The following is a 26,352-nucleotide window of genomic DNA, read 5'->3' as shown; positions in this document are numbered from 1 at the left end:
AGGTCTGTGCTGTAGTCCGGGCGGGAGGTGACGGAGTCTGGAGCAGGTGGTGGCCTTGGAGGTGAGGAGGGGTCAGACTCTGCCAGTTTTGCAGAGTGGCCATAGAATTTGCTGAAGGATCAGAGGTGAGAGAAAGGGGACGATAAATCAAGGATGACCGCATGATTCTTGGCCGTGCAGGAGACGGGGGGAGGAAGGTCGGGCTGGGGAGGAGAGTCAGGAGCTTGGTTTAGGCATGAGATGTCTGTCCGGTGTGGGAGTGGGAGCAGGCATTAGGGGGGACACCTGGCTGGCCTTGGATTTGGGGAGTTGCTGGCATATGGATGGGGCTGGCTGGAGACACCAAGGGAGGGAATATGGTTTAGGGTCCTGGCACTGAGCTCTGGACACTGGGAGGTCAAGGGGGTTGGGGAGGGGAGCCATCAGGGAGGCCGGAGGGAAAACAAAGCTCAGCCCCATCACCTGCTGTCATGCTGCGGGTGGCGGGTGGTGCAGAGAGAGCAAGTGAGATGGGAGGAAGAATGGGTGAGGGGATTTGGCAGCGTGGGACTCCTTGAAGAAATAGGTGCAAAACCCAGATTGGAGTTGGTCAGGAAAACAAGGGAGAAATTGATGACAGGTGAGTAGGGACAATGCTTTCGAGAAGTTCCATTCGAGAAAGAGAAGGCATGATGCTAGCTGGGGGCAGGGGGCGTCGAGAGAAGGTTTTTGTTTGCTTAAATGGGGGAAATGAAGGCATATTTCCATGTTGAGCGGAAAGATCCACTGGAGGGAAGGCCAGGTGCTGCTGGAAGGGGAAGGAACACGGCTGGGTGATGGGGCATGAGAGGATGTCCCTGTGGGACAACTGTGATTCTAGTCCCCTTCCCCCCACCCCCGGGACCCCATCCTACCCTGTCTGGGAGAGCTAAGCCCCAGGCTCCTGGGCGCAGGCCTCAGAATCAGCCCGATGCAGAGAACAGCCTTGCCTGGGAGCTGGTCTGTGCAGGTGGCAAGCGTGGCTTCTTGTCTAGTGGTCTGGTGTCGAGTGGTCTTGGGGGCCGGCCTCATTTCACAGACAAGGGGGCCAAAGCTCAGAGATGCCAAGCAACTCACCAGGACTGCAAGAGACCCAATGGGGGAGGGTGGTAGGCTGCTCCCATCGAGACGTGACACCCATGTCCTGATTCTCAAACTGGGGTCTGTGGACATCTGGGGACACGCTCTGGAAGTCAGACTGTCAGGGACCCAGGAGTTCCAGGATGATTCTTGAACTTGGCGTTTTCATTCAGTGGCCATCCAGAAGTGATCTCTACCAATTTCAGAGACACAAACTTCTCTGCTGCTGTGAGCATTTGCCATCGGAAGTCAGGGTCATAGTGGGGACTTCAACTTCCGATGTCCTCAAGAATATGAGGTCATATTCTTGAAGGTCTGAACTGTTGTCCTTCAAAAGGGGTCTGAAGCTGGTTCAAGGTTGAGGAGCCATGGGCTGTACTGCCACAGAGCCAGAGCGAACCCCTGAGAGAGTCAGGAGCCCACCCCCGCCGGGCGAGTCACCGTCCCTCCTCCCCGCTCAGGTGGTGATCCTCCATCTGCCCCAACCGGTCATCCGCAGAGACACCTGAGCTGGCCCCGACTTCCCTGGGACACGAGTGGGTGGAGAGCTGAGGCTGGGGTTGGGAGTTTAGGAAAACAGATAGAGGGGGCCAGACAGAGTTGGAGCTGCCTCAGACTGGAAAGCAGGTGTCTTGATGGAGGGGAGGGCCCCGCAGAGACCATGGTGTGAGGGTGAAGAACAAGAGTGTGACCCTAGGAAAGGGAGAGCCTGCCATGTGATTTTGGGGCATGAAGGGCAGGACTGGGGAGCATGGAGCCCAGCTTCAGGAGCAGGACTCACGGGACCCTCAGAAAAACCTGCGTGTTTCAGGGAGGTGACGAGGAGAATGGCTCAACCACAGGTGAGTCAGGAAAGAGGGGGGATGGCCTGGAAGCACAGTGTGGCAGCTTTGTCCCCCCATCTGTATATCGGCAGGCAGGCTGACCTGGGCCCCTGTCTGCGTGGGGTAGGTACCCTGTACTCATCTCATCTTGAAGGGAGGAGAGCCCGCATGCACCAGGCTGTAGGCAGGATGGAGGGGGAGGGATGTGGGATCTTCCGCAGTGGAGGAGTGCCCACGAGGAGAGGAAACAGGTTTACGAAGCGATTCTGCGTATAAGGTATGATGCAGTGTGTTATCTGCCTATTCCTCCTTAATCCTTCCAGAGACTCCACAGGGTCAGTATCATTACCCTGAATTTACATCTGAGGAATGGACGTTTTGCTTGACCTGGGCCATCTAGCCGATCCCTGGCAGAGCCAGGACAGAGGCCCAGCTGTGTTTGCTAGACTGTAGCTCCTAGGGGGATCTCTTATCCTACTTCCTGGAAGTTTGCCCAAGGGATGAAAACTGGTGTGTACGTTTGCATATTTGTACGTAAATGCAGGCTCTGCACGCAGATGGGTGTGGTGTGTCCACGCACTTGTGCTGGATTGCACGCGTGGACGTCCGCCTGTGCATAGAGACACGCCGGCGCCCCCTGGTCCCCTCAGTGCTCACCAGCCCCATCTTTGCCAATGGACTTACTGGCCCTGGGAACGGGCCTTGGCCTAAGATTGGCGGGAGCCCAAGTGTTTTTCTCCTCAGATGGGCAGCCCTGAGGTGTCCTCCACGTCGTCTCCTGGAAGGCCCCAGCGGAATCAAGCCCCACGCCTGGCATCCTGCCTCCCTTCCCCAGCCCAGATTCCTAGCCCCAAGGATACTTCCAGGTGTCACCTCCCAGAGAAAACACCCGTGGGCCTCTCAGCCCGACAGTGGGTGAATCTGGAGGACCGGACGCTTGGATGTTGGTTGAGTAGCCGTGTCTCTGTTACCTGTGTTTATACGCATTTGGACACGGGTGTGTGTATAGATGTGCATCTCAGTGCCCTCAGGGTTGCGTGTAGCCACCCTGGATGTGTAACTGTGGAAATACACACGTGTGTACATCATTGATTTTTGTCTCCTTTATGCGAGGGAGCCTCTTTGAGAACTGTGCTCACACGCGCGTGCAAGCGTAACGCGCAGGAGGGTTGCAGCTGGGCGGGGTGAGTTGTGGCGAGGTGATGGGGGAGACAAGGAGGAACTCTGATTATTTCAACCTTGACAACTCATTGCAATTACAATTTACAACCTGCAGACAAAGGCTGCAGTCACCGTAGTAACCATAGCTGCGGGGTTTTGACGGAGAAAATCCTTTCCGATGGTTTCCCCGGCTGGCTGTCACCCGTGGCAGAGCCAAACGCATCTCTGGCTCACTGCACCCCGGGACACAATTAGGACATCTTTAAACCGTTGCTGCTGTCATTACCACCATGTGTCTGGGATTTATCTCCTCCAGTAGTGCTCAGAAATGTGTGTCCTGCTTCCTCCCAGAACTGCCTGGGCCTGGGGGTCCTGCCCACCCACGAGGGGATTTTCTGACCCCCTCCCCACTTCTCTCCACGACCACCACCTGCTTTGGACCTGCAGCAGCGATCCCTAACTCCCAATTAGGCCTGGGCCCCAGAGAAGGGGCAGGAGGCAGACCAGGGGCTGGATGGGGGAAGAAGACGGGGAGGGATGGGATGGGGTGGTGGAAACTCTTATGGAGCCAGAGAGATCCAGGTTCAAATCCCAGCTCTGCCACTTCCCAGCCAGACCCATCCCCAGGTATGTATGAGCAGGTGCTAGGTGACAGGATTCCTGGGAAATTCTGGGTACATCACTTGACCACTTGCAAACCTCAGTTACCTCCTCTGTGAGGGGGGCCAGTTCAGCCTACCTCCCAGAGCCTCGGAGAGGAGAAATGCCAGGCATGTGAAGGCTCTCGGTGAGCACCAGTCATGCTGTGGGGTTATTAGCTGAGGAGTCAGGAGATGCATGGAGAGCCATGCTGGTTATGGGCACAGCTTCAAACATTCAGGACGGAGCAGCTTGTCCTTGTTTAACTTGTATTTATGACTCCTGCTCCGTCCTCCCCACCCCGCCCACACCATGTGAGCCACTTGGGCCCTGTCGTTGTTGCCTCCTGAGGGGCTCAGGGAAGGGCCCTTGGAGTTTGAGGGGTATCTGTGTGTAGAGGGCATGCTCGAGGCCTGGTGTCCTCTTGTAAATAAAGGTCCTTTGCAGGTCACCCCTCTGCACATTTTCTCATCTGTAATTGGGGCTGGACTTGAGACAAAAGTCAAGGATGTGAAGGTGTGTCGAGAAGTCTCTAGAAGTCCATGGCTGGCGCTGTGACAGCTCTGGGGTAGAGATTCTGGAGGGGCAGCGCTGATGGGCCGCTGACTGCCCACAGGACCCCAGAGCCCCTCTCGTAGAGATGTGGATTCTCCTGGTGAGGCTTCTCTTCACTCTGGCCTTGGGGCAGGTGGCTTGAGACCCCACTTGGTCCTGGACCTGAGTGGCCCGGGAATGGATACTTCAGCTGGTCCCGCTGAGGACGGACCCCTGGGGGAGGAGAGAGGAGAGGCTGAGGGCAGCTCAGGTGGGGACGTGCAGCCAGATCCCTCAGCCCAGTGTGTCCTTGGCTTTGGGAGGGAGCTGCCTGCTCTCTGCAGTGGCCTTAGCCTCCCCTCCGTCCTGGTTAATAATTCAGTCTCTCGCCCATATGAAATTAGGCTGTGATGGCAGTGTGGGGTTGTTGAGCGGTATTTTATGTTTTCCGTTCTTCAGGCTGAGGGGAGCAGGACTGGGGGTTGGGTGGGGTCCAGGGCTGGGGCTGCAGCCTGCAACCTGCCCCAGCCCCCTCTGTTGCCCTCCCTTTGGGGACAGGGTTGTCCCTGGGCTTCTCTCCTGGGTCTCAGAACCTTGTCATCAGGAGCTCGGACAAGAGGGCAGGCTGGTGAAGCTGGAGAATTTGCCTTTCATGTTTATTCCCGTCTGTTTGTGCCTTGGCCTAGAAATAGTGTTGTTTTATTAGCAAGGCTCTGCTGGCCCAGGAGCTCCGAGGCAGGGCCGGACTTACACCTGTCTGTGCTGTCAGGTGTTTGACCCACCTCTGTGGCACTTGGCAAAGCACCATGCGTCTCTTCAGGTCTTGTGACTATTAACCCACTAATCCTCATTAGGGACCCTATCCCAAGCCCGTGAGGCAAGTACCATCATTATCCTCATTTTGTACTTGAGGGAACTGAAGCCCGAGAGATGAAGTGACAGGTCCAAGGTCACCCAGCTGGAGGGGTTGGTGGAGCTGGGGTTCCAGCCCAGACAGTCTGGACTTTGAGTCCAGGCTCCTGCAAATGCCGGGCAGTGACGGCGGATAGTGAGGACCTTTGCTGACCAGGAGAGAGCCAGGGAGACAGCTCCCAAGCCCGCCCTGCCTCCAGCCCCGAGGCCACACTGTAGGAGCTGTGGGCCTGTCTGGACTGAGCGGGGTCCCCAGGGCCAATGGGGCATGTGCCCCAAACTGTCCAATCTGAGCAGTGGTGACTCTTGATCTCTGACCCCGAGGTTGGGGTACCTGGGGTCAGGTTCTACCCTTGGTGGCTGAGGCAGGCATATGAAATATGCCCCCGGCTCTGTGGGAGCTCTGGGCAGGCAGTTGGCTCATCTGTAAAATGACAGAATTGCCGCAGATGACCCCTTTGGTCCTGCCATTTCTAGCACCGAGAGCCATGATTTCTGTCATCCACTCAGCAAGTGCTGAGTATCCACCCTGAGATAGGCTGAGAATGGGGTGGGGCCCTGGCCACCTGACGCAGCCATTCGAGGGCTGACAGCTGGACAGGCTGGTCATGTGGGGCAGCAAATGTCCTTGCCGGTGTGAGGGGATTAGATGGTGGAGAGACCCCAGGCACAGCGGTGTGTTTCCCTATATATACATACCCTGCGTCTGCGTCTGAGGTATGCAAGCAGAGGGATGGACGTAGTGACCTCTGGAGTTCCCAGGGGAGCAGGGCCTGGCACTGACCCAGCCCAGCCTGGCCCCCACACAGTAGACATGGGAGGCTCTGGCTGTGGCCCATGGGGCTAGGCTGGGGTGCCGCCACTCCTCCTGCTTCCTGCTGGGGAGTCTCCTCTGCAAGGTGTGGCCCTGGCCCCCTAGCAGGGAGGCAGTGGGTATACGTGGTGGGGGTGGGGGGTTGATTTCTTTGTCCTGGTCTCCAGGGAGGAGGTTACAGGCTGTGATGGGGGCAGGGACTGCAGCCTCAGGAGGAGAAGCCTGGCTTCTCTAGCATTCTGCCCTTCCTCTCCCTGCCTCCACTTTGCATCCTCCAGCCCCCTCCTGTCCCCTCCTCCTATCCCCTCCCTGCTTTCCTGTTCCCCCCCCTGCCCCACCCCAATCCTGCTCTTAGACTCCCTCAGGCATAGAGTAGCACATAGGCTGGGAGCTGGAGTGCTGGGGTTCAGGGTCAGCACTTCATGGTTCTGGGACTTCACTGGGCTTTACTGTGCCTCAGTTTCATCTCTGATGGGGGCATAATCACTCACCTCATGGCACCCTGTTGGGAATTCAATGAGTTAATGTGCATAAAGGGCTTAGAACGATGCCTAGCATAGAGCAGGTGCTCACTAGACCTTAGCAGCCCTTATTCTTCATTATGATTGCTAGCCTGGGCCCAGGCTCGGGTAGCGCCTCCTCTTCCAGAAAGCCTTCCTGGCCTGCTCTGGCCCAGGGACCTCTGTTGCTGACCTCAGAATCCCCCCCATTCTGATCACTTAGCACAATAATAATGTGGATCAGTCACCTACTCGGTGCCAAGTGTTTTCCATACCTCATCTCATTTAAGCCTCTGTGGGGCAGGATTACGATCGCTTTTTACTGAGAGGACACTGAAGCCTTAGGCAGCTGGGGAGCTTGGGCCCAGGGCCTAGGGGGTGAGGATGGGAGGCCAGAGCCCCAAGGCCATGGCGCCCTAGGAAGCCACTGCTGTTTGCAGTGAGGTGAGGGTGGGAGTGGTTCCCCACTTGACAGAGCTCACTCAGTCTGGCTAATGGGGAAGGAGTGGGTGGGGATGATGGTGACTTCTGGTGTGTGGGGCAACTGGAAGCCATTGAGGGCACCAGGTGGCCTTGGTCCTAAACCCTGAGGGATCTGCAGCCAGGCTCTCACCCTCCCTGGGCCTCAGTTTCCCCACCTGTACCCTGTGGCAGGGGCAGCGTGCCCTGGCTGGTGTGGCTGCCCATCCGTGAGCTGCAGTAGGGTACCACTGCAAGATACAGCCCTTGTCCTGGCGATTTCCCAGCCCGTGTGAGGGCCAGCGGCTCCTGCGATCAGTCTAGGCCAGGCAGGGGGAAGGCAGGGAGGCTCCACAACCACAGGGAGACCCCTTGGCCAGTGCCTTCTGCGGGTGATCGTGACATGCGGGCCTGCCTGGCTGTTCTGGGGCCTTAGGGCATGGGGTCTGGCCATACAGTGGCAAGGGCAGTGGACCCTCCCTGTCACCTTTTGGGGTTGTCCCCCATAAGACCACTGCCTGGGTGATAGAGCGAGCACTGGGCCAGGAGCCAGGAGGCCTAGGTGTGCAGAGATGGGCTATGTCACCTCTCTTGGCTCTGGTGCCCACCACATGGTCTGTGAGGACGGTGAGCCTCATGGACGCCGCCACGCTGGGCGTTTCGTTGCAGACCGAGAACGCATCGGGCAGGACTCGGCATATGAGCAGGAGGGGAAGGTGCAGTTCGTGATTGATGCCGTGTACGCCATGGGCCATGCGCTGCACGCCATGCACCGTGACCTGTGTCCCGGCCGCGTGGGGCTCTGCCCGCGCATGGACCCTGTGGACGGCACCCAGCTGCTCAAGTACATCCGCAACGTCAACTTCTCAGGTGGCTGCCCTGGGCCGTGCACTGGAAGGGGTCCTGGGGTTCCTCGTGGGGGAGGAGGCGGGGGTCTCCTCAGATATTGCCAGGGGTTGGAACCATGCAGGGGCCTCTTCAGAGGTGTCTCTGCCCTGGGCTCCTGATCCTCCCTGCTCCTTGGTGAGAGCTCAGCAAAGATACGGAGTGTGTAACATTCACTGGCCCCCACAGGCATCGCGGGGAACCCCGTGACCTTCAATGAGAACGGAGATGCCCCTGGCCGCTACGACATCTACCAGTACCAGTTGCGCAATGGCTCTGCTGAGTACAAGGTCATCGGCTCCTGGACGGACCACCTGCACCTCAGAGTAAGTGCGTGGCGGGAGGGCAGGGAGGGGCCCTGGGAGGGATGGACAGAGTCACTCATGCCACCCAGCCCCTGGGAGGGAAGAGCAAGGGGAAGCAGCCGCTGATTAGCCGGGACTAGCCCTGACTCCTCGTTTGCTGCTGCCGAGCCTGGGCTTTCTTCCGTGCCCCACTGCAGGCCTCGAAGGGCCCTGGGTGCCACCCCTGCCTGAAACAGTGGGACTTCTGCAGTATGCCCTTTCCCTTGGCCTGGGGCCTTCCTGCCTGCCGCCTGCTGGCGGGGCGAGGGGGGGCACTCTGGATAATCCAGACAACTCACCCTGGAGGGAAGCGCTCAGCGGGTGCGGGGAAGCCAGGTGAGGAGGGGGAGGGCTGCATCAGGACGAAGGAGGACAGTGTCTCAAGGCAAAGGGCACAGTCAGGTGGGGTTTCCGGTGGGGGGTAGAAGGCTGTTTGAGAGTGTTTCCTAAAGCTGTCAAACGATACCTGGAAGGTCATCATTTTTCTGGGTATTTTGGGCAGCTGAGGGGGGGCGTCTTCTCCTGAATCTTCTTAGCTACATTTTTCCCAGCCCCTGATTGTGCCAGGGACGTGGCGGCTTTCCCTCCCTGGCCTCAGTGTACCTAGCTGTGACTAGAGCCATGTGTTTAGAGAGAAAGGACCTGTGGTTCATTCCCCGAGGAAATGCCAGTGGACGTGGCCCCTGCCTTGCAAGGTGAAGGGGTGAGCCGTGCTCGGGGTGGGCACGGTATGACAGCCGGATGGATGGACCAGTGGGACACAGGAGGCTCAGGCCCGTGTCTGGCCTCAGCTACCCCTGTTCCAGATCTTGGGAGAGTGGCATCATGTTCCTGCTGTCCCCTGTTGTAAGAATCTCTTCGGCGACGAGCCCCTCGAGCTCCTCAAAGCTCTTCCTGCCCATGATCCCATTTAGCTCCGACAATCTTCTGAGTCAGGGGAAGTATCTCCACAAGCCCATCCTGAGGGGTGTTCCAGAGGCCACGTGGCAGGGGGTGGGGGGGCAGAGCCCATTCCTATGGTGATGCTCCTTGGGTGGCTGAACGGAGACAGACAGAACAGAGCAGGTGGGAGCACTTGGCAAACGGGGCGATACCCCAAATGGAGGCATGTCTCTTTTGGGTGCAGTGGGAGGAGCAGTGGGGGGGCCAGGGATTCAGTTCACTACCAGCAGCAGCGGCTCATCCTTCCTGAGCGGCTGCTGTATGCAGCGACTGTGCTAAGCATGTGACCCTACTGTATGGACGGCAGCCCTGTGAGGTGAGGCAGGCACTGTTCTGATCCCATTCTACAGCTGTGGTAAGTGAAGGCAGGGCCTCGGTGTGGGGTGGGCCGTGGCCTCCTCCTCCCTGATGATACAAGGCCCCTTGGCCAGCGTGGAGTTGGGGCGGGGGGAAGGTTAGGGGGAAGAGGACTTCGACCATCACAGCCTCCCCGCCTTCTGAGGGCTCAGTTTGGGCTGTGCTGTGGGGGCCACAGAGCAGGCCGGCCTGGGGTGGGGGGCCCCTAGGAAGAGACCTCACCCTGCCCGCCCCTGTCTTCCTCCAGGGTCTGACAGTGAGGTGGCCTCTCATGGCCTCTGTCATAGATTCCACAGAGAGTCCCGGGGTCCCCTGTGTGCCAGCCCCGTGCTGGGGGCTAGACACGCGGCAGGGAACATGCACAGAGCCCCTGCCCTCGTGGGGCTGACCTTCTGGGGAAATAGTCAGAATTTCCGTGGTGCCTTCCAAATGGAAGTCACACTAAGTAGCAAAGGGCAAAGTGGCCTCATATCTGCTGTCCTTGGATCGGGTGGGAAAACAAAGGCTCAGAGAGGTTGAGGTGTTCGCTGCAGGGCTCACAGCCAGCTAGCAGCACACCTGTGATCCCAGGATTTGCCCGCATCCAAGGCTGTCCACGGGAGCCAGAGTTTTCTGGAACAGCCACCATCGCCCTGTGTCCCTCTGTGGTCTCATAGCTCCAGCGCATGGGGTTGTCCTACCTCATTGTTCCTGCGGGGACAGTGGCCCCGGTTGTTGCTGTGCTCTTGGGCTCCTGGGGGACCACATGGCCCTGTCAAGCCCAGAGCCACAGGCCAAGCTCCTTCCCTGAGCTTTTCCTCCCGCCTCCCATGAGGCCATCTTTGGCCCCCCTCCTCTTTTCCTCAGCTCTGAAACCGTCCCCTTGCCCAGCTGGTTATTCCTTCTCTGGCCTCCAGGACCGGCACAGAGGAGCACCTTTCTGGCCAGGCCCGCTGCTCGCTAAGTGTCAAGTCCTCCTATGAGCCACTCTATTTGGAACAGATGCTTTGAATATGGCTCCCAAGTGTAGTCCAACTCCCTTTGCTCAAGGCCTGGGGCTCTTCTGGGCCTCTCGCTTACTTACCAGACTTTTCTGAAACATTGAACTCGGTAGGGTGTGCCAACATGGTTCCTTTGCTCACAGCGATTGTGTCTTCGGAGACACATTATGGCGACTAGCACTAATTTAGAGCAAGATGTAAAGAAACTCTAACCCCTGGGCACAGATTCTGTATCCTCTGCGCAAACTTCCGTTCACTGCTGTCTGCTGAGCGCAGCTTCCTGTGCCGCCCAGAGGAGGCCCCGTGGGCTGAGCCGTGGGGCAGCGCATCTCCCAGCAAGCCCATAAGTCACTTGCACGGTCTGGTTACAGCTCAGATCCTGAGACAGTAGGTCTGGGGTGGGCCCCAAGGTGGCAATTCCAACAAGCTCCTGGGTGATGCTGATGCTGGTCTGGGGTCAGGGCTCCTGAGTTCTCTCTGCTTCCCCGTGGGACTCCCGGTTCTCATTGCTGCGCTCTGGGCTCAGTGTCTCCATACGGTCCTTAAGGGTTTTGGATTTGCTCAGGATGCCTCATGGGGGTCAGCCGTGTCTGAATCATGCAGGTGGGCTTATTTAAATCCAGCTGTTGGGCCCAGCGGGTCATGGCTGGGGTGCCAGCCAGTGGGGTGGCCCAGGGCACCGGGTGGCATAGCCTGAGGCCAGCTCCCCTGTGCTGTCATTGCCAGATAGAGCGGATGCACTGGCCGGGGAGTGGGCAGCAGCTGCCCCGCTCCATCTGCAGCCTGCCCTGCCAGCCGGGTGAGCGGAAGAAGACCGTGAAGGGCATGCCCTGCTGCTGGCACTGTGAGCCCTGCACGGGGTACCAGTATCAGGTGGACCGCTATACCTGTAAGACCTGCCCGTATGACATGCGGCCCACAGAGAACCGCACGGGCTGCCGGCCCATCCCCATCATCAAGCTGGAGTGGGACTCGCCCTGGGCCGTGCTGCCCCTCTTCCTGGCCGTGGTGGGCATCGCCGCCACGCTCTTCGTGGTGGTCACCTTTGTGCGCTACAACGACACGCCCATCGTCAAGGCCTCGGGCCGCGAGCTGAGCTACGTGCTGCTGGCCGGCATCTTCCTGTGCTACGCCACCACCTTCCTCATGATCGCCGAGCCCGACCTGGGGACCTGCTCTCTGCGCCGGATCTTCCTGGGGCTAGGCATGAGCATCAGCTATGCGGCCCTGCTCACCAAGACCAACCGCATCTACCGCATCTTCGAGCAAGGCAAGCGGTCGGTCAGTGCCCCGCGCTTCATCAGCCCTGCCTCGCAGCTGGCCATTACCTTCAGCCTCATCTCCCTGCAGCTGCTTGGCATCTGCGTGTGGTTTGTGGTGGACCCCTCCCACTCGGTGGTGGACTTCCAGGACCAGCGGACGCTCGACCCCCGCTTCGCCAGGGGCGTGCTCAAGTGTGACATCTCGGACCTGTCGCTCATCTGCCTGCTGGGCTACAGCATGCTGCTCATGGTCACATGCACCGTGTACGCCATCAAGACGCGCGGTGTGCCTGAGACCTTCAACGAGGCCAAGCCCATTGGCTTCACCATGTACACCACCTGCATCGTCTGGCTCGCCTTCATCCCCATTTTCTTTGGCACTTCGCAGTCGGCAGACAAGGTGAGTGGTGGGGCTGGGGGCGGGGGGTGGGGTGGGGGAATGAGGGCCCTGAGCTGGGGGTAGCCTTGGGGGCTCGCTGGCCTTTCCCCCTGCTCTGGAGATGTCTTCTTCCACACCTCACTGCCTCCTCTGTCTCCAGTCTGTTCTCCAGCTTCGGGGTTGTCTCTCCTCTCTCCCACCCGTTCTCTTTTCCGGCTTCCCCTCCCCACCCCTCTCATCTCCTTCCTTCTGTCCTCCTTTTCTCTTTCCCTCCCTCTCTCCTCTCTGTCAGCCTTCACTCTCTTCTAGACTCTTCCCCACCTCTCTCCCTACCCAGCCCCATCTTCCCCACCATCCACTCCTCTCTTCCTCATCCTCTCTCTGCCCCTCTCTCTGTCCTCGCAGGATCCCCATGGGTCCCTGGATGGGGGATGGACCGCACTCACTCCTTCTCTCCTCGTCCCCAAGCCTCCGAAGCCCGGGAGCCTGGGGTGTCAGCTGAGGGTCCTCTCCTTCAGCAGCCAGAGCTGCAGAGGGGCTGCCTCCTGCTGGCTCTGTCAGGCCATCCTGTGGGCCTGGACATAGCCCAGGGCCCCGTGCACTCTGCCCACATCCCAGCCCCAGCACTGCCTGGCTTCTGCAGGGTTTTATCTTGAAGGATTGAGGGTCACTGAAGCCAGAGGCTAGAGACTGGGGAGGGGCGGTTGTGGGGACCAAGGACCCCAGCTCCTCGTCCGAGCTCCATATCTGGGATCCTGGGCAAACCAGCTGGCTTCTCTGCCTCAGTTTCTTCATCAGCATATTGGGACCATGATCCTTCCCTTGCAGTCCTTAAGGTGTTATAACAATCACATGGCCTGATGGGTGTGGAAGCTGTTTACCCACTGCGGGACAGCTGGGGCTGAGGAACGCAGAGGAGGGTGATGGCGACAGGGGTCAGAAAGATGGCAAGGTAGATGGTGGAGGACCCAGAGGCTGTGGGAAGGATGCTGGTTCTACCGTCAGCGAGAAGGGAGCCACTGCGGGGTTCTGAGCAGCGAGGGACATGATGTAGTGCAGGTTTAGATGGAGCCCTCTGGCTGCTGGGTGGAGCCCTGAGGAAGGCAAGCCAGGAGCGGGATGGCCAATGTGGAGGTGACTGCAGCGAGCCCAACAAGGGGCTGCTGGGGCCAGGGGTGAGGGGAAGTGGGGGCTCCTCAATGTGTCTGCAGGGGGCGCTGGCCGGATTTGGGATGGATTGCATGTGGGGCAAGAAGTGCAGAGGAGAGTCAAGGATGACTCTGGTTTTTGGTGTGAGGATCGGAAGGAAGGAATGTCTGCACCCTAAGGTGGGGAAGACCACAGAGGAGCCAGTTTGGGGGCCGAGATGGAGCAGTCATTTGGACGTGCTGAGTTCGGGCTGCCCATTAGAGGTCCGCGTGCTGCTGTTGAGCCGACAGCTGATTATACAGGGCTGGGGTTCAGGGCCGAGGGCTGGGCTGGAACTGGAGCTGGGGAAGTCGTCAGCCCATGGCTGGCATTTGAAGCCAGAGCCTGCCCAGGCGTGAGTTACTAGGGATGCCTGGCTTTCAGTGAGGCTGCTGCCAAAGCCATGATGGAGGGGGTGCTTGTCATGTGCCTGACACTCTACCTACTGGCCAGCAGGCTCCACAGTAGCAGGGTAGGGTGGATGGCACCATCCCCATTTACAGATGAGGACACAGAGACACAGAGAGGCCAAGTGACTTGTTTGAGATCACACAGCCAGTAGGTGGCATGGCTGAACTTGACCCTGCTGTGCCTAACTCAGGAGCCCCCCACCCCAAGCCCGGTCCACACTGCCCCCCTGCAGCCCTGGGACACCTTCCTGCCCTGGGGCCTCCTTGGTAGGTGCCACCTCTGCTCCAACAGCTCCTCAAAGGCAGGAGCTGTGCCCTCCATCCTGAAACCCTTGGCCTGGCCCAGGGAGGCCTGTGGCCTGCCTTCCAAAGGTGGCCTGTGGGCTGAGGGGCTCTGAGAAGCAAACCTTGGGGTTGGCAGTGAGTGCCCTGAGATCAGAGACCAGGTTTGGCTCCAGGTCACCCCACACACCTGAGCCAAAGCAGCTACCAGGCCCAGCTCTCACTGTGAGCCAGGTCTCCTGCCGCCCCCGGCCCTCCCTGCTGAGGACAGGCGCAGGCAGAAGCTCCATGCCCCGCAGTGCCCAGGGGGCCCACAGAGCCAGCAGGGGAAGCCACCCCCCACTCCAGGAAGCTGGCAGCTTGAGAAACTTCCTTCAGCAGCATCAGGAGGCTCCTTCCCCTGCCTCCTCAGGGAGTAAAGGTGCATGGCTTGAAGGCAGACAACATGGCAGCTGAGCCCCTCACTCTGCCTTCCCATCGTTTCCTCAGGGGGGACCCTGCCCTCCCAGGGGGTGGGACCCTCCCCTGCCTCTGGCTGCTGAGGCCCCACCCTCCCGCTCAGCCCCCCACATCTCTCCAGGCCATCCTGCCTGCCTCGATTTCTCCCTTTTTAGGAGGCTCCCCTCAGTATGGATGATGAAAAGGAGCCTCTGAAATGATCTCTCCTGAAGCCCAGAGAGGGGCAGAGACTTACTTGCCTGGGGTTACACAGCAGGCTAGCCTCCCAGCCACAGGTGGTACTGAGACCCTGCTCTGCCCCTGATGGCGGGGCGGTGGGGGGGTGGGGGCGGGACATGGGACATGCCCCTCCCCTCTGGGCTTCTGCAGGAGGAGGGGGCGGGGGATGAGCTCTGAAGTCCCTGCTGGGTCAGACTACCTGACTTCCTAGAGGCTCAGGCAGCCCAGGGGCTGAATCTGTGTCCGGTCCTGCCAGCACTAGGAACGCGCCTGGAGAGAGTGGGGTGGGGCTGTGGTGGGGAGTTGGTGTGGTCAGTGGCTGGGTGGTGTGCGGATCTGTGTGCAGGTGGGTGCGTGTGTGCACTCTGGGTGGGGATGGGCAGCTGTGTACGCTGAGAGCTTCATGGCTGCTGATATGTGTGGGTGCAGAGGAGTTGTGTGTATGTGCAGATGAGTGCGTGTGCGGTGGTATGTGTGTATTCAGGTATGTGTGCAGATGTGGGTGGATGCCTCTGTGTGTGTGCATGTGAGTGTACCCAAGTGCATGAGTGTGTGTGTGTGCACGCGTGCCCCCAGGTGTGAGTCTGAGTCGAGTATGAGCATACAGCTGTGAGTTCAGGCGTGTGTGTGTGAATGCAGAGATGCATGTGTCTATGGGCGTGCATGTCTGTGGGCATGTGGGTGTGTCCAGGTGTGTGTGCACACGCGCTTGCAGGGGCTTGGCGGCACCCAAATCCCCCCAGCATGCAGGTGGCGGTGCGGAGTGAAGCTGTCTGTGCTGCCCGGGTGAGCAGGCGGATGGGTTTCCCCACACTAGCCTGGATTTCCAGGGGTTATCACGGCCGCCGTGTGGCATTACTCTGAGCCATCTGGAGCGTGCTTTCTCTGTCGCGTGGGGTTCCCGCTCAGCTGCACTTGGGCAGGACCTAGCCACAGAGGCTGGCCAGGTGGTGGGTACGTTCATTTATCTGATTTGTACAGATTCCGAGCTTCTCAGTAGCCACGGGGTCCCTTGGACCCTCTGCCCACCAGACCTCGCACGGAAACAGGAAACTCCTCATCTCCCTCCACAGTGGCTGCTTTCTGCGCCCTTTGCCCCACCCACACCCATCAGCAGCTCTGACAACGTCTTCACTCTGGGGAGCAGTCACTTGTGAGGCTAAGGCAGGATTTCTTGCAGAGGACAGAGTGTAGCCAGGTCCTGACCAGAAAGGGGAGCAGGAGTTCAGGCACCTCCGTCTGGAAGATGGGTTGGCTGGAAAACAAGACGAAATCAGATCCTTGAGGTCGCCTCTCACCCCCACCCCCGCCCCGTCTTTGAGACCTGCATCTGTGTCTGGGCCCCATCCCTGCGGAGGAGGGGGTGCCTGCTGGGTTCTACAGGTTCTAGAGGACCGCTGCTTCTTTGATAGAATCAGCGTGCTACCACCTCCTGGTGACAGCGTGTGCCTTCACACAGGGGGCTCCGGGACAATGCCTGAGCGGGTGGGAGGGTGGGAATTCCAGACCCCAGAGCAAGGAGAGGGATTGGGGGTGTGCAGACCCACTTGTGCTTGCACAGGGCCAGCCACCTCCAGCCTGCGATGGCTAGAGGAGCCCCCAAGGCCCCTGCTGGAAGGGCAGGGCCCCAGTGGGTGGGGGCAGCTCTGCTTAGGTTTGATCGGTTTACACCCCATCTTGTATTTTGTTTGTGAAAAGGCTCCTAGGCTGAAAAGCAAAATAGAACACCAAGGATTGTACTCTTTTCCGTGCTCACGGCTGGCTCCATGGTTTTCAGGGCCTTGTGCAAAAAGAAAGTGAAGGCCCTTGTTCAAAAATGATTCAGGATTCAAGATGGTGGCAGCAGGGCATGAAAGCAAGAGTGTGTGCCCAGGGCTCTGCCTCTGCCTGTGTTAGTGGAGGGGCCTAGCATCCCACAGAGGGCCCAGGCAGAGTGGCATCTGGCCCCCAACACAGAGCTGTGTCCACCGCAGTGCTCACTCTGTCCAGAGAGGGGGCCTCTATCCCTGGTTCCACCTACTCTATATGGGCCCCACCCCCAATCAACAAGGTGGGGGCAGAGGGCCTAAGATGGATATCTGACTTAGAAACGTGACGCTGATACCGAAGAACCCCCATTGTGAGAGGGGAGACGGCCCTTGCCCTCAGGAAGCCCCCAATCTAATGAACGAGACGTACTCTCACCCAGGGAGCTCCCAGTCCAATGGTGAAGATCCAGAAAACAAGCCTCATCTTGATTAGCCCAGAACTTCATTATTTTCCCCAACGGTGTGGAGCCTGTCCCCCCCCCCCATTAGCCCCATCTCAGGGGGTGGGAGAGGTAGCCAGCACCCTCCCACTGGCCAGTCATGCTGGGAAGCAGCACTGTTACACAAGAGAGTGTGGCTTGTGTGTGAAGACAGGGGATGACTGTGTCCAGAGGGCTGTGTGCTCCCTGGGGGCCAGGCTCTCATTTCCCTGGGCCTGTGACATTTTCTGAACAGTGACAAATGAAACTGCCTCTCCACGCTCCCAGGCCCCTTCCCCATAGTACTGTGCAAGCTCACCGAGCTTCACAGTCTGGGTTTGGCTGACCTCGTGGGTTGGGAGAGGTAGCAGCTATCATCCCATTGCACTGATGAGAAAACTGAGGGTCAGAGAGGGCTTGAGACTTGCTCAGGGTCACATCGCTCTTTCCTTTCAGACCCTAGGGCTTCTCCAGCCTCTCTCTCAAGGGTAGCTGGAACGATAGCCTTCAGATCCAGGTCATGAAGCATTTCTGGAGAAGGGCAGGAGATGGGGTAGATTATGAGAATGGGTGTCAGAGGGGGTCGGATAGAGCTGGGGGTCAGGGAGAGCTTCCTGGAGGAGGTGACACATCAGCCAGGCCCCAGGGGAGGGGGCCCAGGCCTAGAAACGTCAGATTTGGGGGGCAGAGCATTTCCTGCCTTCCCCATGCCCAGACCTGGGGACTACAGCCTGGGCCTCCTCTGGCCCCACGCAGGCTGAGGGGGGCTGGAGGGACAGCGGAGGCCTGGAGAGCTGGGAAGGACGGAGGAGGTGGGGAGGGGCCCCCAGGGGGCAGTGGGAACTGTCAGGCCCTGCCTGGAAGGCCCCACTGTTGAAGAATGGATTATCCGACACCCAGATTAATGGCCTTTCATTTTGCTCAACATCTGTCACCGTTAGTGCTGGGGAGCGAGCGTGAAATGAGCTTTGACTGTGCTGCCATCGCCATAGCTTGCTGGGCACGGCGGCTCCCGTGCCAGTGGCCTGCTCTGCACAGGGTGGCAGTGGGGGGCGCAGTCACTGGATGGGGGCCTGGTCAAGGGGCTGCGGCACGGCCGCTGGGAGTTACTCCAAGGCCCCAACAGACGTTCATCTGACTCCCAGCCCTGTGCAGGGTGCTGCTCTGGGGAGGGTCAGCTGTGGTCCCCTGAGGTCCCTTCCTTAGGGGTGCTCCCCCCACATAGCATGTAGCGGTGGGGAACACTTCCGTGCACGTACCATGGGCCGGACATTGTACATACGATCACCATTTACCAAGGCATTTCATGCTCACAGCGGCCCTATGAGGTAGGTACTATAATAGCATGCCCACGTGGGGAAACCGAGGCACAGGGTGGGGCTTGTCCAGAGTCATACAGCTGGAAGTGGTGGAGTCAGGATTTGAATCCAGAGAGTCGGGTCTAAAGTCCCAGCTGGACACCACGACTCCCTTCAGCCCGAAGTCAGTGGGACACGGGGCAGGGCTCCTGGCGTCTGTCCCCGTGTCTGTCTCTGGGGTCGGGACCGTGAGGCCGGGGCAGAGCCCTCTCTGACGGCGCCCCTGGCCCACCTCCAGCTGTACATCCAGACGACGACGCTGACGGTCTCGGTGAGTCTGAGCGCCTCGGTGTCCCTGGGGATGCTCTACATGCCCAAGGTCTACATCATCCTCTTCCACCCGGAGCAGAATGTGCCCAAGCGCAAGCGCAGCCTCAAAGCCGTCGTCACCGCCGCCACCATGTCCAACAAGTTCACGCAGAAGGGCAGCTTCCGGCCCAATGGTGAGGCCAAGTCTGAGCTCTGTGAGAACCTCGAGACCCCAGGTGAGTGCTCGGCCCCGCCCCTTTCCCCTGGGCCTCGCCCAGGCCCTCCTCCTTCTTGGAGAAGGCCAGGCCCCCCACCCGGGACCCTGGCCACGCCCCTCCCTGAGCCCGTCCTCTGGGGGTCCTGGGAGAACCCCGAGGCCGCGGTTAGTGGGAGCCGGGAGAACTTTGAGACGCCAGGTTAGTGTCCCTCTGCCCCGCCCCATCCTGGTAACCAGGAGAGAACCTCAAGGTCCCACCCCACTAGCCTTAGCTGCACCCTTCCAGGGATCTCTGACCACCAAGGGTGAGGCCATGGGGGCACCTGGATCATGTAGGGTGACGGGGGACTCTGGGATTTCTCTGCCCTGGCGCGCACATCTGGGCCTGTGCCCTTTCAGTCCCTCTGGGAAAAGGGGTTGTCGGAGGGCCCCTGCCTTCTGGCCCTTTAGTAACTTGGGCACAGAGGCTCTGCAGCCAGCCTGGCCACCGCCTACCAGGGCCCTGAGAGATGGGGACTCAGGAGATGGGTCCCCAGGATGGGTAAGGGAGGAAGTGGGTTGGACTGAGGAGGGCCTCCAGAGGCCTCAGTTCTCAGGTAGCTGGGTGTTCCCAAGGGATTGTCCAAGGAGACCTCCGCAGTAGAGGGTCATGCTCTGCGAGGGACCTCGGTATCTGAGGGGCAGGCCCAAGGTCCGCACCTGGGCAGGAATGTGCATGGGAGCGAGTGAGGCCGCCATCTTTGCCAGCTCCTCTGGTCCCTCTGCAGCCAGCCCTCTGTGAGGAGAAGAGATGGAGAGGAGAGACGGGCTGGGCAAGCGAGGGACAGGTGGGGCCTCTGGGGCACCAGTCGTAGTGGTGACCATTTCTTGAGCCCTGATCGTGTGCCACATTGCCACGCAACCTTGAAAGGCAGGTTTTTATCATCTGTGTAATACAGATGAGGAAAGGGAGGCTTAGCAAGGTTAGGGACTCACCCGGGTCACACAGCCAGCAGGTGGCTGGGCTGGACTTGACCTCCACGGTGGTATCCCTACTGCTTCCTCGGAGAGACGGAGGCCTCTCTGGGCTGAGCCGTGGGGTCTCCTGCCTGTGGGGTGGGCCTCCGGGGGCCTCCCAACTGCTCCGGCGGGGGGTAGAGATGGAGGGGTGGCTGTGGTCACCCCCACCCCTCTGAGACCTTGGCTCCCTCCTTGGACATCGTGCAAGTGTCCAAATAGTTTAACTGGCAGCTTCTCCTGCCTCCCCCGCTCTCTGAAAGTCCTGGGGGCTCCCATTGGTGGGGAAGGAGAAGAGCCTCCCCCCGCCCCCACCCTCGGGGAGACTGTCAGTCCCCATGGGACCTGGGAGTTAGCACTCAGCTTCTTCCCTCTTGTCCTGGGAGAAAGGCCAGAAATGGACATTGTTGATGGCAGCAGGAGGGATATGGGCTAGACTACAGGAGGGACTGGAGCACAGGTTCCAGAGAGGAGGCCCTTTGTCACCCACCAGGAGGTCAGGAGAACAGGAGACCAAGTCTCCCTGGTGTGTTTTGGCTGGGGTAGCACCTCTCACAGGCTCCCCACCTCGTGGCCCTGGGGAAGCATCTTCCCTTCCTTTCTCAGCATGGCTCCCATGTGTTGAGAGACTGCCATCTGTGGAAAGAAGGGAAGTCCCTTCCTACATCCAGACAGGATTTTTCACTCCCAAAGCCCTCTCCCTTGTTGAGTGATCTTCACAGCAGTCCTGTGAGGCCGGGGTAGGGCTAGAGGTTTGATTCCCGCTGAGGCCCAGAGAGGGTGAGTGACTCTCCTGAGGTCACACGGCAAGGTGGTGGCTGGCTGGACCCACACAGTGTCTTTCCCTTGACCTCGACTTCACATGGCCTCCCCATCTCTGTGTAGAGCAGTGCAGGTGGTTTCTGACATGCCCCCTTCTTTGATGTGCTGAAGATAAGGTGTTGCCCCCCTCCCCCCATCTTCTGCCAGATGACCTCTGGTTCCAATCCTGCTCCTCCTCCCAGAGCTTCCCTGGACCTACAGCCCTGGGACTCCCTTCAGGCCCCCCACCTGGGCCTCCACTCTGAGATGGGAAGGGGCATTGTCCTCCCAGGACTCCCCACCTCTGGCCTTTTGTGTCTAGATCGGCAGAAACCCCAAATGCAGCCCCTCACCAGACCCTTCTGTCCTGAGCAGGGGCCCCTCGCTGCTCCCCCCCACACTCCTGCCTTTCGTTTTCCTCCTTCCCATGGAGATTTACCCGTCCCGGGTTTCACCCTCTTTGCCTTACTCTGCTGGTGCAGGAGCAGGTGTGTCCAGTGAGCTCTGCTCCAGGGCTCATCCAAGTGGGGCATTAGCCACCATCATGGTGCTGTCACTGGCCAGAGGCAACCAGAGGGCAGGGCCTTTCTGGACACCTCTGATGGCTCCTCTCTGACATGGCTGCTTCTGCCTCTGTTGAGGTTGGTCCCATGGGGACAGGGTAGAATTACCACCCCTTCCCACCCCACCCCTCCACCAGACAAGGAGCTGAACGGAGGCCCGGGGAAGGGAGACACAGTGTTCCCAGCCCCGCTTCCTGCAAGGGAAGGATGAGAGCTGTTTGCTCCCCTACCCTGCTGTGGGAGCCAGAAACCAGGGCCCCACACCCCCACTGTCCCTTAGCTCGGTGACAGCAGGAGATGTGGAGGTGCCGGGTGGGAACCAGGTGATTAATTCTGGGGATACCAGACTGAGGGGGTGTGAGCAGGAAGAGTGGGGGAGCTGTCACTCCTGTGGAGCAGGACATTTTTCACTCTGTCACTGGCAGGTCACATATCTTTACACAAACAACAGAATAAATAATTCAGGGGCCCGATTGTGGGCAGACTGGGCACAGAGACCCAGGGCAGCAAATGGGGGCTATCAGCTCGTGCTTGCCACCGCCCAGCTAATTGTTATCTGAGGCAGCAGGGACTAAAAACCAGCAAGGGCCTATCACCGGCAAGGGATGGGTTCGGGGCCCTTGGCTCATACCCTCCGTCCCTCCCTTCGGGCTGAGGATGCCCCTGGAGCGTCACTCTCCCCACCCTGTCCTAATTGCTATAGTATTTCAGCCCTGCCCCTTTGCCCACCTCTTCGCAGGGCTTAAAGAGTATTTCCCTCCACCCTGTGGCTGAGAGCCACCCATTTTACAGATGAGGGAATCGAGGCTCTGAGAGGTTCAATTTGTCAGAAGGGCTTCTTGGCAGGTGCTAAGATCCCCTGTACTGGGGAGGGTAGGACTGGACCTGAAGTCTCCTGACTCCTGGCCACAGTGTTTCCTTTTGAGCCTCACCATTAGCTCCCGGGGGCCCGGGCAGACTCACTGCTCCCATTTTCCAGATGGTGAGACCGAAGCTCCGCTGAAGGACTCTGGGGCCCCTGGCTTGTAGCTGAGGGCCGAATGCGCTTCCAGGTTCTGGAACCCAAGGATTGGATTTTCTATTGGAGACAGCTCTGGTCTTAGAGGGACGGCAGGGCCCAACTGTCCCTCACCTCCCCGCCTCTTTCCCTCCTCCCGCCGCCTTGGTGCCCCTGGCCCAGGTGCCCGTTTCTCTACAGCTGGTGAAGGTTTGGCTGTCCCTGCTGCAGTTTTCCTTCACCTCTGAGCCACAGCTGCTGATGAGTTTATAGGTTTGGAAACTCAATTTTATCAGTTCACCCAGGGGGTGATGGAGCCCTGGGGAACTGATTCTCACCGGCCTGGCCTGCAGCTCGTGATTCACAGAGCCGGCTGCCGCCTCTTTTTCTGACCGTGTGGGAGAGAGCAGGGTGGAGACATGGGGCTGGGGGAGCTCCTCAGGGAAAGAAGTCTGGGCCAAAGGGCCACCGCTCTCATGCCCCAGGTGGGGAAACAGAGGCCTAGCAGGGCAGCGGGGAGCTGCCAGAGGTCACAGAGGGAGGGAGTTAAGAGGCTCCTGTCCCCAGAGCGCTCATCTGCGTACCCTCCCACCTCCCTTTCAGCACCTCTGCCTTCGTGGCCCAGCTCCTTTGCCCAAGTGTGCCCAGCCCAGGCCCCTCTGGGGTGCTGCCCCCTCAAAATAGCCCTGTCCACGGCCCTTCTTCCCTCGTGGTCAGTCGGCACGCTGGAGGCACATGGGTCATTTTAGAAACGAAGCTGGCAAGCCTTGGCACGCCATAAGCCTCCTCCTGAAGTCAGGGCCCCGTTTCCTCCCATTGTACCTGTCCAGGTGCCACCTAAGACTTGCCACTTCCAGGCTATGGCCCAGGCAAGTGACTGTTCATGTTCTGCTTGAGTATTTCCGCTGACAGGGAGCTGAATTACCACATAAGGCCACCCCCTGCACTCAGGAGAAAGTTCTTCCTTTAGCTCCCCTGTACTCCACCCCTTATGCCGCCCCGCTGGTCCTACGGGGAACCCCTCTGCTCACCCCACCCCCCACAAGTTTGCTTCTGGCCACACTTGATGACCGTCTGGGAGGGGGACCTAGCAATCCTGCCTATGTCGGTGGGCTTCCAGCTACACTGATGTGGTGGGTGGGCAGGATTGGGGATGCGGGTTTCTTCCCTCTTGCCCCATCAGCTCCCAGAGGGTTGTGCTGAGGCTGGTCGCTCTCAGTGTCTGTTCTGTCCACGGAAGGCAGAAGAGGGGAAGTATGGGAGCAGCAGTTTTAATCAAATGACATGCAAGCGGCACACAGCCCTTCCACTCACATGTCATTAGCAGGAATGTCATTGAGCAGAGAGTGTGGGAAATGTGGTCTTAACTCAGCAGTCATGGGCACAGGGTAAAGAGGATCGGAGGGTCCAGTGTGCAGCCCGCCACACTGCTCCCCCTCCATGTCCTTCACTCTGGGCCGGCCACCCTGGCCGAGCCTGGCAGAGGCACCCCTTTTCTGGGGGACAGGCCCCTGATGGAGTGTCAGGGCAGCTGTGCGCCCAAGGGCACCGTGACCGTGTCCCACCCAGCCGCCTCTGCGCACCAGCACTCAGCTCCCACCCCAGGCAGCAATTCGGACCTTCATTACTCTCCACTGAGCAGTCCCAGGCTGTGGAGGGAGACCCTGGATCCAGACAGGGCCTCATTTGTCACAGGAGGGTGGCCCTTATCTGGCCTTGTCACTAGGCTGCCGTGAGGCCTAAACCCCAGCCGGCAGAGGTGGGGGAGGCTCCGGCTGCCCGGAAGAGCTTGTCAGCCAGCTGTGTGTGTGTGGGGGGAGGGCCCCAGGGGGCTGAGACCGGGAAATGGGGGGTACCCACACATGCAGCCCTGGTCCCGGTGGTGGCTGAGCGACGGCCGGAGTGATGGGTGCAGATAGGGGAGACTCAAGGCTGAGGTGAGACACGGACACCCAGAAATGGGAAGGGGAGCCACACTGAGGCCTGATGGGACCTCCTTCCACCTTCCTTGGGTGAGGGATGGGGGCCGAGTTACTCAGAAGGGCCAACTGGTCAGCTAGTCAGTGTCCAGCCTCGCAAGGCCCTGCCGCTGGTTCCATCATTTATTCCCTCCGTCCCAACCCGCCACTCCTATCCCCTAGGCTGCCAGGCTATGTTTAATGTCTGTTCTTTGCATGTGCTCTTCCAGATGTGTGCTGTGGACCTGAAACACTTCTGTTGATAATACTTTAAGGCTATATATAATTATATCACAAATAAAAATGATTCTCCTCAAGTGTGGTGGAGTTAGGAGGTGGTGGGGGCTTCGTCGGGGGCGGGGTTTTGGGGGATCCTCCCCAAGCGGTGGGGTTGGGAGGGAGTGCCCCTTAAAGGAGGGGTCCTAATTAAAGTGACAGAGTGAAGAGGGCAGGGCACTCCAGGGAAGCAGCCTAGCCCCAGCAAAGGTGTGGAGGTGGGAAGGATGTTCAGACACTGGGTGAGTCCAGGGAGTGGGGGAACTTGGTGCCGGGGGTGGGGGATGCGGTGCTAGTTGGTGGGTGAGGAGATGCAGGGTAGGGGAAGGGAAGGTGGGGAAGCAAGGGGATGGGGGGGGTGAGGCCACCATGCAGTTTGCGGGATGTGAACTGCTTGGTTCAGGGGTCTGGACTTGATGCTGTGGGCATGGCAGTGCCTGTGCGGAAGGGGGGTGTTGAAGAAGCCAGCCCCTGATGCCTGGGTACCCCTGGTCTCTCTCCTTCCAGCACTGGCCACCAAACAGACCTACGTCACCTACACCAACCATGCAATCTAGCTAGGCCACCAGAGCCGAACAAGAGGAGGAGGACCCGAGACCCTTGTGGCTGACGCATCGGGCCAGGGCCACTCCCAGGGGCCCAGCTGATGTCCTGCCTGCCCGTGGGCGCCCACGGACGTGGCTTGGTGCTGAGGACAGCAGAGCCCCCGGCGGTCATTGCTGGGCAGCCTGGGCAAGCCGGGCAGGTGACAGGAGGAGAACAAGGGGCCAGGCCAGCTGCAGGCCACCCCAAGGGCCTGCATCTTGGACCACGGCCCCTCCCAGCCCCAAATGACAGGGGCTCAGGCTGTGTGGGCCCCAGAGCTGGTTTTCTCTCTCCCTTCGTCTCTGCTGTCCCCTTGGTGACTGTCCCAGTCTCTTTCCATCCCTGTCTTTATTTTATCACTGCCTTTTCTGCGTCTTCACCTGTCTGAGTGCTCTGCTTTTCCCCATCTTCTTTCTGCCTCTGCCCCCTCTCCCTGGTACATCCTCCATCTCCAGGTCGCTCCAGTTTTTTTCTCTTGTGCTCCACCTGGGTCTCCTGTGCAGTTTTCTTTCCTGTCCTCAGCCCCCTCCTCCCCTTCATTACACCCAGCCTTTGCTTTCTCCCTGCCACTGTCGCTCAATTCACCAAATCTTACGTGTCGCAAAAGAGAAAAAAAGGAAAAAAAAAATCAAAACACAAAAAAAGCCAAAACAAAAACAAATCTTGAGTGTGTTGCAAAGTGCTGCGTCCTCCCGGTGGCCTCTGTGTGTGTCCCTGTGGCCCCGCGGCCCGCCTGCCCGCCCCCTGCCCGTCTGCCGCGTGTCCTGCCCGCCTGCCCCCGCCTGCCCCCGCCTGCCCCTCCTGCCGATGACACGGAGTTCAGTGCCTGGGTGTTTGGTGATGGTTATTGATGACAATGTGTAGCGCATGATTGTTTTTATACCAAGAACATTTCTAATAAAAATAAACACATGGTTTTGCACCCTGCCTCCACATCCACTGAGGGTCCTGCAGGGGGACCCCTGTCTCAACCAGCAGCAGGAGAGCCTGGAATTAGAGGCAAGGAGAAAGTGGGTGATGATGGAGACCTAGGGCTTCAGGGCGGTGGAGGCTGCCCCCGGGGTTGGTATGGAAGTGGGAGCACGGAGAGGCCCTGGGCAGCGAGGGACCAGGACTTTGCAGCAGATTCCAGAAATCAGCCCCTGGGGGTCCCCTGAGGAAGGGGGATGTTCTATTCCTGTCCCCTGCCCTGCAGCCCCTACGGCAGGTACCATTTCTGCCCTGTCTCTCCCCTGACTCCCATTCCTCACACCTGAGACTCCGACCCCACCCCGTAACTGGAGCCTCTCCTTCTCTGTCCAGCCTGGAACCTCTCCTCTTGAAAGATTGGCTTCCAGGCCTCCCAGCACCCACAGCCCTCCCCTCCTGCCCGGCCTGTCTCCAGGTTGCAGGTGCTAGGATGATGTGTGTCTGTCCTGGAGACTGGAGTGTGGCGTGTGTCCGTGTGAGCCAGGTGCGTGACACAGGTGTGTGTGTG

The 26,352-nt window shown here is 59.4% G+C and overlaps 1 protein-coding gene across 1 annotated transcript in view; it reads left to right on the top strand.

The window, feature by feature from the left end:
• GRM4 (glutamate metabotropic receptor 4) overlaps positions 1-25,536 on the top strand; it is a 105,725-nt gene extending 80,189 nt beyond the window's left edge. The window contains exons 6-10 of the mRNA XM_045865977.2: positions 7,611-7,811; positions 8,016-8,152; positions 11,176-12,111; positions 18,472-18,718; positions 24,798-25,536. Of these exons, the coding sequence (XP_045721933.1) occupies positions 7,611-7,811; positions 8,016-8,152; positions 11,176-12,111; positions 18,472-18,718; positions 24,798-24,847 (1,571 nt within the window). The 3' untranslated portion in view covers positions 24,848-25,536. The remainder of the gene's footprint in view (positions 1-7,610; positions 7,812-8,015; positions 8,153-11,175; positions 12,112-18,471; positions 18,719-24,797) is intronic.
• Positions 25,537-26,352: the final 816 nt, after the last annotated feature.

The sequence above is a fragment of the Mirounga angustirostris genome, unplaced genomic scaffold (genome assembly GCF_029215605.1).
Source record: "Mirounga angustirostris isolate CCGP_5_RB_7025 unplaced genomic scaffold, mMirAng1.0.hap1 SCAF_8, whole genome shotgun sequence".
NCBI classification, from domain to species: domain Eukaryota; kingdom Metazoa; phylum Chordata; class Mammalia; order Carnivora; family Phocidae; genus Mirounga; species Mirounga angustirostris.
Note: the sequence above shows the minus strand (reverse complement) of the source record. Positions and strands in the feature narration are given on the sequence as shown.